The 15,382-nt window shown below is 42.6% G+C and overlaps 2 protein-coding genes across 3 annotated transcripts in view; both read left to right on the top strand.

Moving 5' to 3' along the window:
• Positions 1–4,763, top strand: part of anos1b (anosmin 1b) — a 79,650-nt gene extending 74,887 nt beyond the window's left edge. For both annotated transcript variants that reach the window (XM_079890226.1, XM_079890227.1), the window contains exon 14: positions 3,781–4,763. The gene's annotated coding sequence lies outside the window, so the exon portion shown is untranslated. The remainder of the gene's footprint in view (positions 1–3,780) is intronic.
• Positions 4,764–5,261: 498 nt separating this feature from the next.
• On the top strand, positions 5,262–15,187 carry senp5 (SUMO specific peptidase 5). The gene is made up of 10 exons (XM_079889711.1): positions 5,262–5,431; positions 6,354–7,123; positions 7,196–7,301; positions 8,898–9,045; positions 9,127–9,174; positions 10,039–10,116; positions 10,491–10,628; positions 10,698–10,781; positions 10,871–10,921; positions 12,854–15,187. Exons 2-10 carry the CDS (start codon positions 6,466–6,468, stop codon positions 12,986–12,988), a joined length of 1,446 nt encoding a protein of 481 aa, XP_079745837.1. The 5' UTR covers positions 5,262–5,431; positions 6,354–6,465; the 3' UTR covers positions 12,989–15,187.
• The last annotated feature ends 195 nt before the right edge of the window (positions 15,188–15,382 follow it).

Raw genomic sequence — 15,382 nt, 5'->3', positions numbered from 1 at the left:
GCAGTGGTGTAAAGCGTCAGAGGCAGTGGTGTAAAGCGTCAGAGGCAGTGGTGTAAAGCGTGGGATGCAGTGGTGTAAAGCGTGAGATGCAGTGGTGTAAAGTGTGGGATGCAGTGGTGTAAAGCGTGAGATGCAGTGGTGTAAATCGTCAGAGGCAGTGGTGTAAAGTGTGAGATGCAGTGGTGTAAAGCGTGGGATGCAGTGGTGTAAAACGTCAGATGCAGTGGTGTAAAGCGTGAGATGCAGTGGTGTAAAGCGTGGGATGCAGTGGTGTAAAGCGTGGGATGCAGTGGTGTAAAGCGTCAGAGGCAGTGGTGTAAAGCCTCAGAGGCAGTGGTGTAAAGCGTGGGAGGCAGTGGTGTAAAGCGTGGGGTGCAGTGGTGTAAAGCGTGGGATGCAGTGGTGTAAAGCGTCAGAGGCAGTGGTGTAAAGCGTGGGATGCAGTGGTGTAAAGCGTCAGAGGCAGTGGTGTAAAGCGTGGGAGGCAGTGGTGTAAAGCGTCAGAGGCAGTGGTGTAAAGCGTGAGATGCAGTGGTGTAAAGCGTGGGAGGCAGTGGTGTAAAGCGTGAGATGCAGTGGTGTAAAGCGTGGGATGCAGTGGGATGCAGTGGGATGCAGTGGTGTAAAGCGTGGGGTGCAGTGGGATGCAGTGGTGTAAAGCGTGGGATGCAGTGGGGTAAAGCGTGGGATGCAGTGGTGTAAAGCGTGGGATGCAGTGGTGTAAAGCGTGGGATGCAGTGTGGTAAAGCGTGGGATGCAGTGGTGTAAAGCGTGGGATGCAGTGGTGTAAAACGTGGGATGCAGTGGTGTAAAGCGTGGGATGCAGTGGTGTAAAGCGTGGGGTGCAGTGGGATGCAGTGGTGTAAAGCGTGGGATGCAGTGGGGTAAAGCATGGGATGCAGTGGTGTAAAGTGTGGGATGCAGTGGGGTAAAGCATGGTATGCAGTGGTGTAAAGCGTGGGATGCAGTGGGATGCAGTGGGATGCAGTGGTGTAAAGTGTGCGGTGCAGTGGGATGCAGTGGTGTAAAGCGTGGGATGCAGTGGGGTAAAGCATGGGATGCAGTGGTGTAAAGTGTGGGATGCAGTGGTGTAAAGCGTGGGATGCAGTGGTGTAAAGCGTGCGGTGCAGTGGGATGCAGTGGTGTAAAGCGTGGGATGCAGTGGGGTAAAGCATGGGATGCAGTGGTGTAAAGTGTGGGATGCAGTGGGGTAAAGCATGGGATGCAGTGTTGTAAAGCGTGGGATGCAGTGGGGTAAAGAGTGGGATGCAGTGGTGTAAAGTGTGGGATGCAGTGGGGTAAAGCATGGGATGCAGTGGTGTAAAGCATGGGATGCAGTGGTGTAAAGTGTGGGATGCAGTGGGGTAAAGCATGGGATGCAGTGTTGTAAAGCGTGGGATGCAGTGGGGTAAAGAGTGGGATGCAGTGGTGTAAAGTGTGGGATGCAGTGGGGTAAAGCATGGGATGCAGTGGTGTAAAGCGTGGGATGCAGTGGTGTAAAGAGTGGGATGCAGTGGTGTAAAGCTTGAGATGCAGTGGTGTAAAGCGTGGGATGCAGTGGGGTAAAGAGTGGGATGCAGTGGTGTAAAGTGTGGGATGCAGTGGGGTAAAGCATGGGATGCAGTGGTGTAAAGCATGGGATGCAGTGGTGTAAAGTGTGGGATGCAGTGGGGTAAAGCATGGGATGCAGTGTTGTAAAGCGTGGGATGCAGTGGGGTAAAGAGTGGGATGCAGTGGTGTAAAGTGTGGGATGCAGTGGGGTAAAGCATGGGATGCAGTGGTGTAAAGCGTGGGATGCAGTGGTGTAAAGAGTGGGATGCAGTGGTGTAAAGCTTGAGATGCAGTGGTGTAAAGCGTGGGATGCAGTGGTGTAAAGCGTGTGATGCAGTGGTGTAAAGTGGGATGCAGTGGTGTAAAGCGTGGGATGCAGTGGTGTAAAGTGGGATGCAGTGGTGTAAAGCGTCAGAGGCAGTGGTGTAAAGCGTCAGAGGCAGTGGTGTAAAGCGTGGGATGCAGTGGTGTAAAGCGTGAGATGCAGTGGTGTAAAGCGTGGGATGCAGTGGTGTAAAGCGTGGGATGCAGTGGTGTAAAGCGTCAGAGGCAGTGGTGTAAAGCGTGGGATGCAGTGGTGTAAAGCGTGGGATGCAGTGGTGTAAAGCGTGAGATGCAGTGGTGTAAAGCGTGAGATGCAGTGGTGTAAAGCACGGGATGCAGTGGTGTAAAGCGTGAGATGCAGTGGTGTAAAGCGTGGGATGCAGTGGTGTAAAGCGTGGGATGCAGTGGGGTAAAGCGTGAGATGCAGTGGTGTAAAGCGTCAGAGGCAGTGGTGTAAAGCGTCAGAGGCAGTGGTGTAAAGCATCAGAGGCAGTGGTGTAAAGCGTGGGATGCAGTGGTGTAAAGCGTGGGATGCAGTGGTGTAAAGCGTCAGAGGCAGTGGTGTAAAGCGTCAGAGGCAGTGGAGTAAAGCGTGGGATGCAGTGGTGTAAAGCGTGAGATGCAGTGGTGTAAAGCGTCAGAGGCAGTGGTGTAAAGCGTCAGAGGCAGTGGAGTAAAGCGTGGGATGCAGTGGTGTAAAGCGTGAGATGCTGTGGTGTAAAGCGTCAGAGGCAGTGGTGTAAAGCGTCAGAGGCAGTGGAGTAAAGCACGCCACCACTGAACTCTAGAGCAGTGGAGACGTGTTCTCTGGAGTGACGTATCACTCTTCTCTGTCTGGCAATCCGGTGGATGAGTCTGGGTTTGGCGGGTGACAAGAGAACGGTATTTGCCTGACTGCATTGTGCCAAGTGTAAAGTTTGGTGGAGGGGGGGTTATGGTGTGGGGTTGTTTTTCAGGGGTTGGCCCCTTAGTTCCAGTGAAAGGAACTCTTAATGCTTCAGCATACCAAGACATTTTGAACAATTTCATGCTCCCAACTTTGTGGGAACAGTTTGAGGATGTTTCTGTTCCAACATGACTGCGCACCAATGCACAAAGCAAGGCCCATAAAGACATGGATGAGGAGTTTGGTGTGGAGGAGCTGGACTGGACTGCACAGAGTCCTGACCTCAACCTGATAGAACAGCTTTGGGATGAATTAGAGTGGAGACTGTGAGCCAGGCCTTCTCGTCCAACATCAGTGCCTGACCTCACTAATGCACTTCTGGAAGAATGGTCAAAAATTCCCATAAACACACTTCTGGAAAGCCTTCCCAGAAGAGTTGAAGCTGTTATAGCTGTAAAGGGTGGGCCAACTCCATATTAAACCCTACGGATTAAGAATGGGATGTCATTAAAATGCATGTGCATGTAAAGGCAGGCGTCCCAAAACTTTTGGCAATATATTGTATATATTTGGGTATATTATACATGCATTCAAGGTGCAAGAAAAATATGTTATTACTATTTTTAAATGAGATAAAATGTTTTCAAAAACAATTAAAATGACTATGAATTTTGACTATCTCATAATATCTCTCATCATGTTCATTTTTGCTTTTACCTTACGATTTTGACTTTCTGTCATAATTTTACTTTTAATTATGACGTATTATATCATGATTTTGACTTTTTCTCTCATAAAAATTTCTTAAAATGGGCTCCCATACTTTCAAGCTCTAAAAAGGGCAAAAAGCATCAAATTAATTAGTCTGTATATCTTTCAATATAGATCATACAAAAGCTTTGATTGAGAAACAGAAACAATTTCCAGTCAGTATTCACTGAAACACACGCTGTGCTCTGAAGCAGCGCACTACAGCAATGGCTAATAAATAATATGAACTTTTTTGTTTCTTTTTACAGATGGAGAAATATACGTGAGGAATCAAGCTACTCGTAAATGAAGTGCTTGTGATGTTCCTCATTTGGACACATGCATCTGCTCAATGACTCAATGTAAAAACACACAGAGACAATGTGATGAGCCTCCAGAAGCTCCCAGCGTGACACCAGACCAGCAGACCAGCCTGTTCACTGAAGTCAAGCGTTCAGATCAGTGCACTGTAACATATGAATGTTGAGGAACCAAATCATGCTTCTGTTATGGACAAATGTGTAGCACTGATGTAGTTAGTATGTAGTTGCATATAGTTGTGTGTCATATTATTTTATTGACAAATATGTGTTTCATACAGAAGTTTATTGTGCTTATACCCAACGGGCCTCATTCATGAAACTCAAGCAGTTTGTTTTTCTGTCTGGCATTGTTAGCTTTTTATTAATTTAGAAGACAATTTATACATAACCATGTTTTCTTTCCTGAGAATCAAACCCTATGACCAGCAAAGTTCATTTTACGAAGTTTACACAGAAATGAAATTCTGTGCGTGTTTCATGAATAATGCCTAACATCAATATTTGTACATGTAATATATTCAATTTCAACACAACATCAGCGTGGGATTCATCTCAGATTTAAACATTTGAACAGGGCCATTTCTGAACAACAGCACGTCTGATTTTATTTATTGTGAATGTAATTCATTAATCTCAAGCAGAACAGTGTAATATACTAAACTTTCTATGGCAAAGAGTGAGAAATGTCAGTGCCTTATACTGTATCAGTTATATCAGGCTAGATCAGATTGATTCACAGCATACGTCCATCGGCATAGAGAAACAGCTGCGGACACTGCTGCATAAATCATGTTTTCAGACATAAAATGCATTTGAAAGTTGTATCTTTGTACAATATAGCATACTGTTTTTGTAAATATAGATTTTTTTGTATTATCTATGGTTTGTTGTCGTCACTAATAAACTGAAGCTCCACACCTTTCATTTATATTTGTGTCCATCATGAGAATGTGAGCCGAACATCAACAGGAATGTACAGTAATTGAAACATATTGTGCCGTATATCAGTGTGAAACGCTTTCAGGAACAAGAACAAATGTAGGCCGCCCTCGCCATCAGAGAAGAGAAGAGATGAGCTGATAGAGGGAGGGGAACTTATTCTGATTCAAGATTACCAGAACATGAATTTATAACAATACTGATTTGCACCGATAAATAATAAAGCTGAAAAATTCCGTAAATAAATAATTATTGTCATTTTTTATTTAATGGTGAGGTTAAGGGCAGCACAAATATAATTTGGGCTCACTGCTTTATCATCACACTGATATGAGGAAAATGTAGGCTACATTTATGTTTAAAAACATACATTTATGACATTTACTTTTGAAGAATTAGATTCAAAATATTCAAGAATAGCACTTTAATGCAGGCCTGTTAAAGCGAGAAAAAGAAAAGCATTCACTGTCTCCTTCCCGCTAGATGTCGCTGAAACGCGTCGTGTGACGTCATCGACGTGCGCCGCGATCGGTCTGCGACCATAACAACGCCTGATAACCCTCACTTTTATCGATATCAACGATAGAGGAATATTGATCGGAATTAATTCTCACTGCCTTAAAGGTCCTGCGCACTTCATCCTCGAGACGGACACACGGTGAGGCTGTAAAGCACAGATGTCTGCGCTCTTCTGTGTGCGAGGCTCCCACCAGATAAACTGCAGGTTTTGTGGGACTGATGAATAAATGATCTGCTCTGAATCATTGATTATCATGATCTCAGATTATTTATGCCTTTAACCTCGATGATGGCGTTATTCCTCATGACTTGAATGCGTTCGTATTTCAATTCAGTTTCGATCAGAAAATTCTGCTCATATTTTCCTCATGTTATTCTGTTATTGCCGGTGATTTGACTGACAAGTGCATCGGTATTCTGTGAAGTACCTTGGATCATCATGTAAATACCATGGTACACGATTATAATAATCATTCATAACATATATCATTGTGTATACCAAACTCACGAAGTATTACCATATGAAAGCATCACTAAACCGTGTGTTTTGAACATGTACCATGGTAATACCATATAAATACAATGTTGGTGATCATTCTGTATGACATATAGCCTCCATGCGATTACCATTAACTCAATAAATGTATATATATGATATTTATTCATCAGAAAGATGCAGACAGTTGCACTGAGCAGAAAAATTGACAGTCAAAGTGCCAAATGCGATTAAAAATCGACTTTTTCCAAACGATAAAACAAACTTACGCATGTAAACAGACTCCTTGCCGAAAGAAGCCATCAAAATGAGTTTTCAATGACAAGTAGACACAATAAGAAACATTTAAATTGCATATTAAAGTCCTGTTCAGCAGAGTTACACTTGGTTTGTGACTGGTGTGTGTGTGTGATATTGTGTGAATGGCCTGTACATTTAATGGCACTGTAAGACACACAATATTTGTTATGCTTTGAGAAATACTGATGTTATACACTTTTCATAAGATTGATCTCAAATCACTAAGATTGTTTTACTCTTTCTTTCTTTCAAACGTACAAATTAGAAAAGTACATCCAAACTGCCCAGATTTCCAGTTCCCGGATCCAGACTCCCGATGGTGGAATCGTGCTGAGAAGCGTGGAGAGGATCCCGGGAGGAATGGGGTAGAGTTTGCCATGAGGGTCCCGGCACCGAACCGCTCCGATCGGGCAGAATCCGGCTCCGGGGAGATGCCTGAGAATGGCCGCTCCAGGAGGAAGCGTGTGCCGAAGACGTGCGACTGCTGCGGTCCCAACGGGAAGCCTCACGCGCCCGGACACGAGCAGATCTCCAAGAAACGCGGACGCAAGAAGAAGGACATGGTGAGCCAAGAAGAGGTGGCGGCAGAGGAGGTGGTGAGCACATCAGGGGTCGTGACCTTAGACCCGGTGGATGCTGGGACTGTGTCTGAGATGGAGGAGGCTCCGTCTCCCCGAGGAAAGCCGGACTTCTCCCAAACGGAGAGAGCGAGTGAAAGCGCGCTCGTGGTGAATGGCTCGGAGAACAGTGATCATACGCATCCCGGTGACACCAAAGAGCTGAGCGGTTCTCAAACACTGAAGAAACCCTGGGATTCTTCCCTGACCGGCGCAGAGCCGGACGCTCCCGCTCATAATGACGCGATGGACACCGAGCCGTCGAGCTGGTGCGCTCACGTGAAGCAGGCGTCCTGGGACCACCACTACTGCAGACCCCCCGGCGGGGAGAGCCGGAGCGAGTGCACGGACGGGACGGGCCAGGCGTCCGCTCCGCCGCCTGAGTTCACCCCCGAGGGCATCGTCGAGTGCATTCACGGTAGTGTTCACACCGCTCCTGCTGATCTGGTGCCGTTTTCTCTTACTGAACGTGCCTTTTTTTCCCTCCCAGAATTCCTTGAGCAGTTCTATGGGAAATACGCCAGCTTCGCCCCGTTAAGCGATGCTGATGTCCTCGATCACCTAAACAAGATCTTTCAGTCGGATCTCAGCGACAGGCAAGTTCAAGCTCCTCGTGGACAGCGTTAAAGGAGAACTCCGGTCAATTTTAACATTGAGCTAATTTTTTTGTACATTTGGAGTGCTGTCAATACAGAGAACAACGGCAAAAATCGGTGTTGCCTACACCGTGTTATCCTCTTTTTAAAATTTGCACCCTGTTGACTTCAATGGGGCAAGTTTTAAACCTGCTTTTAGCCTCTTAACATCCTTGATGTGTCATTACAAGTGCACAGGTCATGTGAGTGATTCCTTCAGAGTGAACACGGGTGAATCTGACTGCAGTAGATGTGAAAGATATGTATAAAAATGATGTTATTTAAGCCAGCGCAAATACCTGTATTTACTTCCTGTTTTCGGTTGAAGCCCAAAGTAGTCGATTGTCGAGTTCACGCGCATAGGTTTAGTTACTTATGATCACGCGTGTGAACTCTGCAATCGACTACTTTGGGCTTCAACCGAAAACAGGAAGTAAATACAGGTATTTGCGCTGGCTTAAATAACATCATTTTTATACATATCTTTCACATCTACTGCAGTCAGATTCACTCGTGTTCACTCAGAAGGAATCACTCACATGACCTGTGCACTTGTAATGACACATCAAGGATGTTAAGAGGCTAAAAGCAGGTTTAAAACTTGCCCCATTGAAGTCAACAGGGTGCAAATTTTAAAAAGAGGATAACACGGTGTAGGCAACACCGATTTTTGTCGTTGTTCTCTGTATTGACAGCACTCCAAATGTACAAAAAAATGAGCTCAATGTTAAAATTGACCGGAGTTCTCCTTTAACACCCATCTCTGGCACGATTTATGAGATATAACCTTCAGAAAGACCTCAGGAGGTCAAACTAAATGTTAGAATGTTATAATTTGGTCTGACTTCTTTCCAAAAACCTTTATTTTGCAATAGTACTTGCACTACTTATAAAATATTTTTTTCAGCAAGAATGCGTTTAATTGATCAACCAATCAAAAGTGACAGTAAAGACTTTCTACTCATTAAAGGATCTTAAAATAAAAATGTGTCACGGTTTCCACAAAAATGTTAGTCTGTACAATTGTTTTCAACATTGATAATAATCATAAATGTTTCTTGAGCATCAAATCATCATATTAGACTGATTTCTGAAGGATCATGTGACTCTGAAGACTGGAGTAATGATTGATCACAGGAAAAACTTAAATTTGACTATATATTCACATAGAAAACAGTTATGTAAGATTAATAATAGTTCACTGTATTTTTGATCAAATAAATGCAGCCCTGAAGAGCTTAATAGAAAAAGAAAGAGAAAAGCACTGAAAATTCTTACGGACATCAAACTATTAAATGCTAGTATGTATTTCCAATGAATGTAAGAAAAAATTGGTTTGGTTTATTATTATGTTTAAATGTTTGAGCTCGATGAATGCTGGGAAACGTGAGATTTATTGTGTTTAAATCCAGCTGCCTCTCATGCAATGTTAATTTCATGTTAGACTATATTAGATATATCGCTCTGATTTGTGGCTGCGTTGATCTTTCAAGTGAACTCCAGGTTGTTCCCCGTCTGAGGCCTTCTGATAAGCGTTCGGCTTCTCTTTATGTTCAGGATGAAGCTGATAACAGCAGAAGTGTCCAAGTACAGGGCTGGGCTGGCTTGTGCTCCTATGCATTTCTTCCAAGTGACCTACAACAAGCACACTTTGACCTTAGATGACCTTTCAACACTTGATGACCAAAACTGGGTCAATGATCAGGTAGGCTTTTCAATCTGGATTTACAAGGAAAATGCATATGCACGTCTCCTGGACTAGGAGTTGTTATGTGTGTTTTTGCAGGTGATTAACATGTATGGAGAATTGATCATGGAAGCTACGAACCAAAAGGTAAAGCATTAATGCATTTCTCTACAGTATTAATGCAGTTTATGTCTTGGGTTATCCTACTTCGCACAATACATTTCATTTCATACAGTAAATAAAACGTTTCATTGAAAGATTGGAAGTTAATAGCAACACCAACAGGACAACTAATATTCTCTGTTAGTTTAAGCAGAAAGTAATAAAAGTAAATCAAGCTTTTAACATTTTAATAATAGTCAAAGGGCAAACTGAACGAGGTGTGTGTGTGTTTACTGATGTGTCGTCGGTTCGACAATATAATATATAATATCGCAGTATTTTTAAGGCGATTATCGATGTAGTATTTCTTAAAATGGCCCAGCCCTAGTGTGTTCACACAGATTGTGCTGAGCACTCTTCATCCTTTTCGACCTTTTGTGTATTATGATTGAGTCGTTGAATCATTTACTCATCCGATTCATTCAAAAACACATATTTATTCAGGAATAAAACACCTTTAGTGTGTTGCTCTGAGACATACAATGTTTTTTTCCACTGATGGAGCAAAAGTAGCTAAATTAGCTGACAATATGGTGTCCAAAATGTAAATTACTCAACATTAACAGCAGCGCGACAGCAATATTGCTTAAATATTGCAAAGTGCATTTAGTCTAATTAGCGATATTTTGGCGAATTCACACGGCCAACTTGAAGCCGACTACATTAATACAGGTGCGTTTTCTAGAGGCGATACAGTAAATGCGTGGCGTCTGGTTCTGGGGTTTCAGTGTGTTTAAAAACAAAACCTTTTGAAATTGTCCTGGTGAGGCTCTTATGTTGCAGATGAATCAGCATTGCATATCATTTCTCCTCAAAATGAACAGCTGTTGTTTATCTGTCCTTTTCTAGGTTCATTTCTTCAACAGTTTTTTTTACCGACAGTTTGTAGCAAAAGGTTATGAAGGCGTGAGACGGTGGACCAAAAAGGTAAATGTCACCGCTTGCAAAAACATCACATATTGATAGAATCTGAAAAAAAAATGGCATCTCATTGGTTTTTGTTTAGTGCTTGATATCGAGTCTCTACATTTCCTACAAGTCACATTTTTGTTATTTTTCCATCAAATGCTCAGTAAACGGACGTGCTTAAAGGGATAGATCACCCAAAAATGAAAAGCTGTCATCATTTTCTCACTCTCATGTCGTTCCAAACCCGCAAGGCTTTCTTTCTGTTGAGGAACACGAGAGAGATTTTGAAGAACATTGGAAATGAAACAACATTAACTTCCATTGCATGGACAAAATACCCTGAATCGTGTCTCAGAATGAGTGTCTGATGTGTTCTGTCTCGCTGTCCTCAGGTTGATCTGTTTTCTAAGACACTGATTCTGATTCCTCTTCACCTGGAGATCCACTGGTCGCTCATAACCGTGGACGTCTCCAAGCAGAACATCAACTTCTACGACTCGCAGGGCATCCTCTTCAAGTTCGCTGTGGACGTGAGTGTGTTTGCAGTGTGGTTTAGATAGAGATCCTCACATCGAGCTGACGTGTGACTCTTCCCACAGAACATCCTCAAATACATCCTGGCAGAAGCTAAAGAGAAGAAGCAGCTGGTCTTCCAGAAGGGCTGGAAGATGGTGGTCAACAAGGTCTGTGACGTGAGCTCGACTACACCGTGCTCTGATGTTCTGAATGAACACACAGTGAGAGCTTCATCTGTGCTTTGTTCTCTCCACAGACTATTCCTCAGCAGAAGAACGACAATGACTGTGGGGTTTTCGTCTTGGAGGTAAATGTTTGCGTACAGTAGGGCTGGGGGGATCATGATATGTTCAATTTAAGTTTATTTCTGTAGCGCTTTTCACAATACATATTGTTTCAAAGCATGTCAGCTTGTTTCAATGATACAGTCAGGAACTGTTCAGTTATCAGCTTGAGATGAGTGTGGCAAACTAATGTCCACGTGTGACCCTGGATCACATGTCGCACGGGTATATTTGTGGCAATAGCCAACAATACATTGTATGGGTCAAAAATGATCGCTAATGCCAAAAATCATGAGGATATTAAGTAAAGATCATGTTCCATGAAGATATTTAGTAAATTTCCTACCGTAAATATATAAAACAGTTATTTTTGTGAGTGAATGCAGCACAACATAAATGGACTCTCAATATTTTGATTGTTTTGCACCCTCAGATTCCAGATGTTCAAATAGTTGCATCTCGTCCAAATATTGTCCTATCCTAACAAACCATACATCAATGGAGCTTTCATATGATGTATACATCTCAATTTCAAAATTGTGACCCATGTGACTGGTTTTGTGGTCCAGGGTCACATATTACAGCTATAATATAACTCAAGTGATGTGGTTAGGAAGCATGTGTTCAGTTAAGCAGACATGAGGAATGTGTTAGGCAGATTGGTGAGATGACTCAGTCTGTTGTGATTGGTCTACTCTGCTGTGATTGGTCAGATGACCCAGTCTGTTGTGATTGGTCTACTCTGCTGTGATTGGTCAGATGACCCAGTCTGTTGTGATTGGTCTACTCTGCTGTGATTGGTCAGATGACCCAGTCTGTTGTGATTGGTCTACTCTGCTGTGATTGGTCAGATGACCCAGTCTGTTGTGATTGGTCTACTCTGCTGTGATTGGTCAGATGACCCAGTCTGTTGTGATTGGTCTACTCTGCTGTGATTGGTCAGATGACCCAGTCTGTTGTGATTGGTCTACTCTGCTCTGATTGGTCAGATGACTCAGTCTGTTGTGATTGGTCTACTCTGCTGTGATTGGTCAGATGACCCAGTCTGTTGTGATTGGTCTACTCTGCTCTGATTGGTCAGATGACCCAGTCTGTTGTGATTGGTCTACTCTGCTCTGATTGGTCAGATGGCTCAGTCTGTTGTGATTGGCCGATCGCTTACAGTGTGTGTCGGAAACCAAACGACCATTATCTGGATTTTCCTTAGCACTTGATACACAGTGATACGAACGGAAACAATAACGTCATTTTTGATGTATCAATCTCATCCTTTTGAAGATCATGCAAAGTGGATTTGAATTTTCCAGTCTCAGCCACAACTACAGGGTTTGAGGGTCAAAGGAGGCGTTGTTCACGGGCAGCCAATCAACAGACCACAGACAGGCATTATGCAAATGTTTTACTCTGTTACGCAGGTTCATCAGAAAGTGAGACTGGAATTACTGACGACTCATTTCAGTTCAGAATCGCTTCTTTTAGGAGAATCTGCACTGTGATCTTTAAAACTTTGCAGACCGCATGCATACAAGTAAATATTCAAAAACACATATACAGGGACACTTAAAACCTGTCTGTAGTTTTTGACCAAACAACAGCTGGTGTGAACCGGCCACCCAAAGTATACTGCACTTTCTAAGCGTACGCTAGGGTCCACTAACCACGCGCATGCAAGCTACAACAACAGTGGATTGCGATATGGATGAGAGATTGTGCGAGGAGGCTAGAAATATCTGCATCTGTACTGTAGCCTAAAAGATTATAAAGGTATGGGTTATAACCTGTGGTACTGCCTCCTGTAGACCAGGAGGGGTAGTGCAAGTTGTCGACCGCCTGTGAATGCGTGCACGTCAACAGGAGAATACTTTAGGCTTAAGAGGGGGTTTTGTTAAAGTATTTATTTTGATCTATTATGAAATTACTCAACATAATATGAGATTTTGGTTTTCCTTTTGCAGTACTGCAAGTGCCTGGCGTTCATGAAGCCGCTGCTGTTCACTCAAGAGGACATGCCTCGAGTCCGCAAGAGGATCTACCGGGAGCTCTGCGACTGCAAACTGTCTGACTGTTCGAACACAGACAAACCCACATAGACCTGAAGACTCGGACTCGCGTCCGGATGAGGAACACAACACGCAGGAACGGGCTTCACAGCGAGACACACAAATCCAACATTTTGATCAGGCAAAGCTGGAGATTCCTAATACATGAGCCTGTCAAAACAGCGGGAAGGCTTGCTGGATTTTCTTTCAGGGTGCGTTTACCTCTCCGCTTGACATCGGCAGTTCAGATACGCCTTTTTCCCAGCGTCCTCGACCTGGAGTTCAACGAAGGCTGTGACGGCTTCTCAGAGAACATGTGATGTTGACAAACGAGGAAATCCTCCACGGTGGAGAAATCGTTTACTGGCCACCACAAAGATTCAAGACCTCACAAGCGTGTGGATATTATTATTATTATTTCTTTTTTACTTGTTTTAAAATCTCATGTATTGACATTCATCCTTGCATCTTATAACACAGCCATGACACAGACTACGTGTTTCCATCAGGTTTCTTTTAGTTTTTGCTTTTATAGAGTATAAATGTCACGCCGTTGTTGAGGTACAAGAAGCTTTTATAAAGGCTCTTAATGAATGTACTGTTAAACATGAGAATTATACTTGTACAGTCAAGCTTGTAACTTGAAAGCAAATTTAGTTTGTCCTGGACCAGATTTTGCTTTGTTAACGTTTGATCAACTTCAAATTACGTTCCCAGATTTACTGTGGGTTTTTAAATGAAAAAGCCTCAGGATCGACGCTTAATATCATCAGGCTGCTTGCTGTAAACCCAGGCATTATTTGAGCGTTTCGTTGTTGAACTGCTGTTCTCTCACTTCTGAGCACTCTCCGTTGTTTTTCTAAACCGTGTCAGCGGTTAAAATGGTTTTTGTAGCATGTAGATTTGTCATTAATTGAAGTCAGTTAAAGGTCATTTGTAAAATGAGCACAGAGTTTGTTGCAGTAAAAGCTGCAGGTTTCTGCCTTTTATTTATACTCTTTTCTTTTTCTTAATCGTGAAGACTGATCTGAAGAAATCACCGGTTAAAACAAACGCTGAAGGCGTTCAGACTGTTGATTGTTGCGGTTGCGAGTCTCATCATCATCATTAGTTCTGTGTGAGGAGCGTTTTCTACCTTGTGATGCAGTTTGGTACAACAATGTCTGAATAGTAGCTTTATACTTTGGTCAGTGATCCCATCGTTCAAGAGCGATACTGTCATTTTAGTTACTTGAAATTTACCAACACATCATAACCTCAGACGGAGTTTCTGACTACTAGTTTCATCATTATTTAAAAATACATGTTTAATAACCAGTTCTGTGTCTGTCATTGTGTGTAAGTATGTGTTAACCTTTGTCCTAAACTAAACACATTGGAGACACGTCCCACAACATATGCATATAAAAGGAAGCACACAACCTTTTGGAAATGTCTACCTCAGGAGGTCTGTGTAAATGTGCTTTCAATTATTGCAACCCTGTTACTAAAATTTAAATGGTTTAGAATCCTCCTTTTTAGTAATTAAATAGTTTTATATACATCAGGACGGCTATAAGACCTTATGCGCCAGAGAAACGAGGGCGCCGCCATCTTTAGAATATTGTCTTTTAACTTCCGTTTTTGCGGTCGCTCTGTATATTTCTATGGCGCTGCTGTCCAGGAGTAATTGGCTTTTGAAGTGGATTTACTTCATGTAAAGTTAACTAAAGTTATCATGAGGACTGTAATGTTTAAATCAGATGACTTAACAAATGTCAGTCGACCGGGAAGATTTTAAAACGAGCCGTTCATTCATAAACACGCAAAATCGCTGTGCAAATACAGACCGGAAGTCAAAAGACAACGAGCGCAGCGCTGAAAAGGGGCGGGGCTACATAAGGTCTATAGGTTAAAGATTTTGCTTACAAAATGGCAATTTTCAATTTATCCAGAATCGTGCAGCTTTACCATGAAACTTAACGCTAAATTTGTTTAAAATAAAGATCACAATTCTCCTATGATTCTGAACAGACAACCAAACAAAATAACTAGTAATTGACTAAAGGTTCTGTCAAAACATTGAAGAATCTCTTGAATGATTCAGTCTCTTGTCGCCACCTACTGGTGTAACGATGTCATTGATGCAATCTTTATTTGAAGCGTCATGTTGCTTTCAAAAGCTGATTTGATCGCTATCATAGACATCAGTGTTTATATCTGAACTATAAACTTTCATCCCAGCACTTCTGTGATCATATAAACGACTGTAAAACAGAAACAATGAGACTGTGTGTTTGTGAATCTGTTTGAAACACAGACGAATCCTGTCATTTAGGAATAAGAATAAGATCGCCTGGGTGTTTGAATGGAGATCGGCATCTTTTAACAGGTAATCGTGCAGCTCTATTACATGTTAATGATTGAGATTGATGCAGTTATTACTGTCCAAAATGTGATGAATTT

The sequence above is a fragment of the Squalius cephalus genome, assembly GCF_949319135.1.
Source record: "Squalius cephalus genome assembly, chromosome: 13".
Classification (NCBI taxonomy): domain Eukaryota; kingdom Metazoa; phylum Chordata; class Actinopteri; order Cypriniformes; family Leuciscidae; genus Squalius; species Squalius cephalus.
Note: the sequence above shows the minus strand (reverse complement) of the source record. Positions and strands in the feature narration are given on the sequence as shown.